This window comes from Anthonomus grandis, chromosome 5 (genome assembly GCF_022605725.1).
Source record: "Anthonomus grandis grandis chromosome 5, icAntGran1.3, whole genome shotgun sequence".
Classification (NCBI taxonomy): Eukaryota; Metazoa; Arthropoda; class Insecta; order Coleoptera; family Curculionidae; genus Anthonomus; species Anthonomus grandis.
Window position 1 is genome coordinate 29,912,094 of NC_065550.1, and position 8,454 is coordinate 29,920,547.

General features: G+C 32.8%; 1 protein-coding gene across 1 annotated transcript in view; it reads left to right on the top strand.

Annotated features, from left to right (window-relative positions):
* LOC126736313 (bromodomain and WD repeat-containing protein 3) overlaps positions 1 to 2,813 on the top strand; it is a 28,306-nt gene extending 25,493 nt beyond the window's left edge. The window contains exons 26-28 of the mRNA XM_050440608.1: positions 1,025 to 1,218; positions 1,275 to 1,415; positions 1,472 to 2,813. Of these exons, the coding sequence (XP_050296565.1) occupies positions 1,025 to 1,218; positions 1,275 to 1,415; positions 1,472 to 2,518 (1,382 nt within the window). The 3' untranslated portion in view covers positions 2,519 to 2,813. The remainder of the gene's footprint in view (positions 1 to 1,024; positions 1,219 to 1,274; positions 1,416 to 1,471) is intronic.
* The last annotated feature ends 5,641 nt before the right edge of the window (positions 2,814 to 8,454 follow it).

Genomic DNA, 8,454 nt, shown 5'->3' on the forward strand with positions numbered 1-8,454 from the left:
GTTAATGTGCTCGGTGATACACTAGTTCGAACACTGACGAATATTGTAAATAAACATGCACCAGAAATAAAAATATTTATTAATGAAAAACATAACAAGGATTATTAGTGAACACCACGAATTGACGAAGAAATTTGTAGCAGGGCATATTTTAAGGCAATATTAAAAAATGAAGTGGACTGGAATCGGTATAAAGAACGGAGAAATAGGGTGATGACTTTAATAGGATATGAAAGAAAAAAAACAATTAAATGAGAAGATAAATGGAGTTTAAACACAACTTCAAGGAAATGTGGAGAATCTTTTAGGAGTTACAAAGAAAAGATGCAGCAATCCAACAACCATTATGTTTAATGGAAAGCAGGCAGGGTGGATCTTTCGAAAAACTTCGGTGCCTTGGCACTCTTTTAAGAAAAAAATCTAAAAACATTCTTTTAATACTTACAGGCATTCCATTACTTGGAAGTTACCAAACACTATACTTGTAAGGTATTTTAAGCCAAGTAGAAGGAACAATGCTAGTTTCAGACAAAAAAAGGTGTCATTAAAATTACTTCATTTACCCAGAATTAAAAATAATACTGTCTGAAAATTGCTACAACATTTTTTAAATTTATCCAGGCATTCGTTGCTTGAAAATTATCAATATTTGTATAGGTAAGGTCTTATCAGTTCAGTGGAAAAAAATCCAGTTTTTTTTTAAAAAGGAAGTTTTTATGCCATTAAAATTCAATTGCCTAGACTGAAAATAATATTGCCTGGAAATTGGAAAAAAAACAGGAAAGGACTTTTTCGATTTAACAATACATTTCTTAAACAAAGAGATTTACAGGTTTTAGAGACTTTTCTGTTATAGATGTGATGATGTCCTTACCGCGAAACATGTTATCATAAGTACCGCATTAAAGTCATTAACTAGTTACATTGAAAGTTTTAAGAGTAAGGGAGTTTCAAAGTAAATACATAATATTATAATTGTAAGTTGTTAACTTAAGAGCTATTAATAAAAGAGTTATTATTATAGAAGAAGTCAATGTGGAGGACTTGGAACAACCATCTACTAGCAGAGCGGTGAGACATCTGCCTGTGCGCTCGTGGAAATCTCCCGACGACTGGAAAATCGAGGCGAGCGGCCTGCTAGAGCTGATTTGGCAAACCGAGGACTCGGTGCCGTTTAGAGATCCAGTCAACAAGTTTAAATATCCCACATATTATCAGGTTTCTCTATCAAAAAGGTTTTTAGTACAGATTTTTACACATTTTCACTTTTATAGGTTATTAAACACCCCATGGACCTAAGCGTCGTAAAAGACAAACTTCAGAAATCCATGTATACCGAACCCAAAGAATTCTGCTCAGATATGCGACTTATGTTCCAAAACTCCAGGACGTTTAACACTAATAAACGCTCCCGGGTAAACTGACCCCCTCATATAACCATTAAGATTAGTCCTAATTAGTTTATTTCTAGATTTACGTGATGACTGTACGCTTATCGGCGATGTTCGAAGAACACATGAAAAAAATCACTACGAATTGGCGTATAGCGAAAAAACGGAAACGCCACCTGTCGACCACCACCGAAGACAGCGACAGCGACCAATCTAACGTTGCGCCGTCGCAATCCCAGATGACAAGCCCCGCCTCCGAAACCGTTAAAGTCATCGTGGAACCAATCGAGAGCCTGGAGAACGGTAACTACGGCAGCGACAACAGCGAAGACACGCCCCTTGGAGCGTTGTTGCCAATACAGGAGGATCCGTTGCCCGTTATAGAGAACGGATTTCTTCCGGAGGCCTCTACGAGCAGTCAAAGCCAAAGCATAGACGATTTCGATCATAATTACACGAATCAAAGGATGGGATTGCATAGGAAAAGGGTAAAAGAGGAGGTTAAGACTGAAAATGACAGACTACAGGGGGTAGCAGATGAAGAGGAGGAGAGTTCCAGCGACAGTGACGAGCCTTTAAGCTTCCATCAAACAAAAGGGAAGAAACTTATTGCTACAAAAGAATCTAGCAGCAGTAGTAGTAGTGAGGAAGAGTTCGTTCCGGAGGATACGTCCGGAAGCAGTTCAAAGTCTGGCAGGAGAAGAAAGAAATCTAGTTCAGACGAGGAGTTTGTGGTAAACAAACGGGCACGCAGGAGAAAACGAGCTTCCTCCTTTGTAGTCGAAGAGGATGATGATGAAGAGGAGGAGGAAATGGAGGAATCTTCAGACGGTTCTAGTTCTGATGACGACGTGCCGCTAAAACCAGCCCCTCCCTCAAGAAGAGTAAGGAGAAGGACTCGAAAGAGTAACAGCGATAGCTCCAGTGAATCATCGTCGGACTCGAATCAGCCGAAACCGAAGAGAAAAAGACGAAAAGTCTTACTGAGCGAGAGCAGAGATTCGGATCAAGACGCGAGAGTTTCGCGCCGCGAGGACTCTTCGGGTTACTTCGGGAACGTGAGCAGTAGGGGCCGAGTGCGCAAAATCACCGAGAGGGCCGCAGCCTTCTTGAAAAAGTCCGGATGATGACCGTACGCGTTACAGTGGAAGATCGCCGTTTATCGTTTAAGTTTAAACCACGTTCGGACCCAAAGATTATGAGGATGCTGAGACGGTCGAGCGGGCTGACGTTACAGCATTAGCAATACGAAACGAAACTGCCGTGTACAGATGTATCATGAAGATATATTTTTTTAACGTTTTAAAGTTCGTGTTAGTTCGGTTTTAATTTTTAAGTGCGCGCGCATATTACCGCAACCAAATGTAATATTTTCTTTTTCTTGAGTTGTTCTTGGTGACCAATAAAGTTATTGTTCAGTCAGTTCGAATTTAAGTTTTATTGACTTTTTATCTCGTTTAATAATAATAATAATAATAATTATAACGAAACGCCTTTACTAAAAAATAATATTTACAAAATCATCAGTAAGCTAATAATTTACAAATTCCCCCAACTTGGCGCAGTCTAACTAAAGCTATTCTACTATACGAAGAAGGCATACAGCGTTTTAATACAATTGAAATATAAATTCAACTAGCAATTTTAGTTACGGCTACAACATTGTTTGACTATATTACTTTATTCAAGTAAAAAATCGGTAACTGGTACCAAAAAAATATCTTATAAGTTTAAATAACTGCCAAGTAAAAAATAGTAGTAAGAAATACGTAATATTAACTTAATACTTGACTATATAGTAATTATTACTATACGGTAACTCTGATGGTAGCTAATACCACTTAGCGACCTGACCTAATTACCTTTACAACGTCGTTACTATAAATTAGAAAATATTGGTCGGTGGGACGATTAAATGGGAACTTTTAAGTAAGCGCGATTACAAAGTTAAATTTCAAGTTCTTGCGACCACATAGGAACATCAAAATATTACCACGCAGTAATACACTTTGAAGTAATATTATCAGTAACAAGACCGAAATAGTTACCCTTATTTCTTCTATAAAGTAATATTTACCACCTTGGCTATTAAAGCAAATTACCTTTAAGTAATTATTTCTACTATGCAGTAAAATATACTTATATAGTACTTATAGTAGCATTTTTTGTTCAAGTCATTTTTACTTTGAAGTAACAAAAGAAACTTCTTGGTAACTCTAACAACAATTCGCCATATTTTTTTAAATTATTTGACTCCAATTTGTGAAAAGGTATTGCACGATTTTATGAATTTGCTAAAATCGGAATACTTTTACATTTTATGCAATTTTTATTAAATTATAGACTTCTTATATTCATAGGAGTAAAGAGGAGTTAAAAAAATTATCCACCTTCTTTAAAAAATTCAATTTAAATATTTAGACTTGGTATATTTTTTTGTTAAAAGTCATTATTTTAATGAGGCGTTCTTTATTTTCGTCCTATATTGCCTATGTTTAACAGTAAAATTTGCTTCGTTTACATTTTTCCACTCCGGTAAGCGATAATATCAGCTATATTAAATACAATATGAAGTAGATTAACCCCGATACAACGCTTAGAATAAAGACGGACATATAAAATTATTTGTGTTGACAAACAAAGAGAATCAAAATGTTTGCATCATATTGTCTCAGTAACTTCTTAGTAACTAGCACTGCATAAATACTACTTTATGAAATCCCGAAAACCACTATGGGACGTTAAAAAGAAGTTTCCGGGACGATAGAATTACGTATTTGCTACAGCAAAATCATTCCCAATTTTGGTAAAAAAGTAGTAACAGAACGGTGCCTAAACGGTTCCCGCGACTAGTAACCCGATCTTTAAAGTATTCTTTATAGTCGCGATTACGTAGCTGTTGCCAAAAATGCTAGTTGGGAAATACCACACAAGAGAGGACATACGAGTTAAAATGCTTTTTCTTTCTGCGTCACGTCTGTGTAAGTTACGTCAGAACAAAGGTCATAAACAAAAATAACTACATTATTCAGTTTAAATAAATAAATAATGATTCTTTCCAACAGATAAGTCACGCAATTACATCGAGAAAAAAATTTGAAATATCGAAGAAAATTAAAGTTATAACAAAAGAAAAAAATAACAAATAATTATAAAAAAAAAACATCTATCCTAAATCGATTAATATAACAATTAATAATATAAAGAAAAATATATCTAAATAGAAGGTTTTTTTAAGTATATAACCAATAAGATAGGTCATATAAATAATTTTTCTAAATTGTTTGAAAAGTGCCTTAAGCAACGATTTGTCGAATTTTTTGAAAAAAAAAAATTATATAATAACCAATTTGGATTTCAAAAGAATAGATCTACGAAAGACGCTATGTTTACACTAATTAAACATGTTTATTCCCTCAATACTTATAATAAGAAGACTCTAGAAATCTTCATAGATTTATCAAAGGCGTTTGACACGGTAGCGCACAATATTCCTTTTGAGAGGTTAGAAAAAGTTGGTATAAGGAGGAGGATACTGGAGGGCACTGTTTCTAATAAAAAAATATTTAACTAGTAGGAAACAGAAAGTGAAAATTAACAATGTTTATAGCGAATATGCGACCATTACTACGGGGGTACCCCAGGGTACGGTATTAGGCCCTATACTTTTCCTGGCTTATATAAATGAAATTGGTAACATTAAAAAATTGCAATGTAGTATCATATGCTGATGCCAGCTCTCTTATTTTCAGCTAACAATTGGAATGAAGTATATGATCGGGCAGAGTTAGGGTTTCATTAAATTTACCGTTGGCTAGGTTTAAGTAAACTGAATTTAAATTTTGAAAAAACTAATTTTATTGCTTTTTCCCGCACAAATGCAGATTAACCGAAAGATGAATATTTAATACTCCATGCGTCAACTTGTAGTAAAACCAAAAACTTTAGCTGTGTTAAAAGTAATAAAGTCAATAAAATAAAATATTTGGATATAATTATAGATAAAAATTTTAAATGGAATGAACATGCTGTCTTTTTGACCTCTAAAATTATGTTACAAATTTATTCAGCTTAGAGATATATTTAACAGAAAATGTATGCTTATATTGTACAATTCATTAACTGAATCAATATTAAGATATGGGATTGTTGTTTGGGGAGGCTTATATGATGCAAATCAACTTGTCAAAATAGTATTTTAAAAATTGTATCGAAGAAACCTCGTAGATAGTCTACGTTGTTATTGTATGAAGAGTTAAATGTCCTTAACATTAGAAATTTGTATATATTATCTTGTTTGTTGTGTTTTCCTAAAATAAATAACAGTTTTTCCCTCGTGTCACATAGTTACTCCATCAGAATGAATTTAAAAGAAAATCTTTGCACACCCAAGAATAATAATTCATTTTGCTGTAGATTTATTACATGTTTTCTGCCTAAAGTATATAATATGCTGCCATTTTCTATTAAAAAGCTGGTTATGAAAGGTGATTCCAAGACTAGAACATCAATAAAATTATTCATTGTGCAAAACAAAACAACATTTGTAAATTTTTTTTGTATTTGAATCTCAACATGTTTTATATTTTTGTTCTTTTTAATATTAAATTATTTAATGTCCATCGTCGTCTGGCCAACTTTGTCCATCTTGCCATGCGCGTCATTTCGTAAACAGAGAGTGAATCGGTGCACACAAATTGATTATCAATTTAGGCTCGATCACTCTCCTCAAAACAAAAAATAAGTAGGTATATAGGTATTTATTTAGAATTATTTAGCTTTAATTATTGGGCAAAATATTGTTTATTGTACTTATTAGTTATAGTTATAATTATGAAGTTTTGAGGTATTATTGTATTGTAATTAATAACTTAAATGTAATATATTTTGATTTGATAAACATATTGTAAGTGTTTAATTAATTTTATTAAATATAACTTTTAAAGAATCACTAAAAATATCACAATTGTTTACATAAACATTAAATGTTTTACAACAAAAAATATAATGAGACTCTAGTAAGCATATTAGATCTGGAACGATTGCAATAAAAAGTTAACGAAGATGAATCTAGGAACAATATACCTTATTTCATTTAGCAAATCACTACAGTCTATTTGACTATGAAAAAGTTTGAACGAAAAAGTCAATGCTACTTTATATCTTCTTGTTTGCAAAGAATTAACTTGAAATCTATTAAGTAAACAAAAATTACAAACAGACGTCCTTTCTACTTCACAATGTTTATTTGTTTATGACCTCCATATCAAAGGTCTTCGAGTGGATTATCTTTGAGCGTTTATTGCATGATATCTCAGACCGCATTACTTCATGTCAACACGGGTTTTTTATCAATAAAAATCTACCTTGACAAATCTTACCGCATTTTGTCCATGAAGCTATCAACAAAAAGTCATAAGTTGACGTTATACCTATATACTGACATGGAAAAGGCTTATGATAGAGTAAGACTGCATGATTTTAAAATCTTTGTGAGAAGTTTAGATGTACCTATTATTAAATTAATTAGGACATATTTAAACCAGAGATATCAATACGTTGATATTAAGGGATCTAGGTCATTTATCTTTAAGAGCACCTCTGGGGCTTCTCAGGGTTCCAACCTTGATCCCCTTTTATTTTTGGTAGCCATTAAAGGCTCAATACGTAACATTAAAATAGCAAAGGGTTTTCTATTTGCTGATGATTTTAGGTGTTTTTTACAGATTGACTGCATTGAAGATTGTCACAACTTAAAAAATGATTTCCCTGATGATGCTAACTGTCAGTAAGTGTGCTTGATTCACATTTACCCTCAATAGTAACTCTATTGCGTTCAGTTAATGAGGCTGAACTGGAAAGAGTAACCGAACAAACAGACTTGATATATTAATTTATCTTTTTATTCTCACATTTTGTTCAAGATTGAGAGTGCCCAAAAGATTTCCAGTTTTATTGCTAGAACCACCAAGGACCTTATCATTCATCTCTTTGTTTTGCCATTCTTAAAGTTTGGTCTCCTCTATATAAGGTTTGCATAGGTCTGATTGAAGGGATGCAAAGGAGGTTTCTGAAGTGTAAGGAAATTTGGTGTTTATACCACTAGAGGTAGCGAAAATGAACACTTATTGTCGGTGTTTGACAGGCTCTCTTTGAGTGCGAGGAGAATTAAGATATTTTTGTTATATAATATTGAAAAATAATATTGATTGTCCTGACATTCTTCGTCAACTCCCCTTTGCCATAACCAGATTAAATTCTCGTAATTCCAAAATGTTTTATTTAGCGTATCCACGTACAAACCTTAATAAAAACTCACCAATATACCTATAAACTCTGCTATCATTTTAATTGATATGCCTCAGATATCTAATAGCCTCAATCAATTTAGGAAACTCACGGATAAACTTAAATCAACATAACTTCCCGTTTTTCTTTCTCTTGTAAAGGAATTTCGAGTGTTACCTTATTATTTTAATATGTGTATTTTGTAGATATCCGATATGAATTAGTTGGTACATTTTACTTTAGTTTTTAGTTATTTTTTCCCTATTAGATTAGTAAACTTTGTCTCCTTATTTTAGGTTGGTATCTGTAAGTATGGCTTTTGGTTGTTGATACTGTGATTAATAAATAAATTTTTAATTAATCCCGAGGCGTTTCTATTTTTACACACTTGTCAAGGGAGAACTATAATAGTAAGTCATAAAATAAAAAAAATTGTTAAAATCATTTAAAAGACATAAAACTTAATAAAAATATACGAAATTATAGATAAGATTAATTGAAAATAAACATTTTGAAGTAGAAAGAACTTCTGGCTTCCATTTTGCTTTGCATAAAGGTGCTTCACCTTTGAGAAATCCATCATAAATCTATTAAGTAGTTCAGAATGATCCAGTACCCTCTATACTATCCCTCTTATACGCTTTGTATTTTAAAACCTTTCGTTGAACTGTTTGAATTTTGATAAATTGGGTGCCAAATTAGACTTTAGAGGGAAAAATTTCTGAAGTATAGCAAAATATTAAAACGTCCAAGCGTATACATGGATGTGATCTTC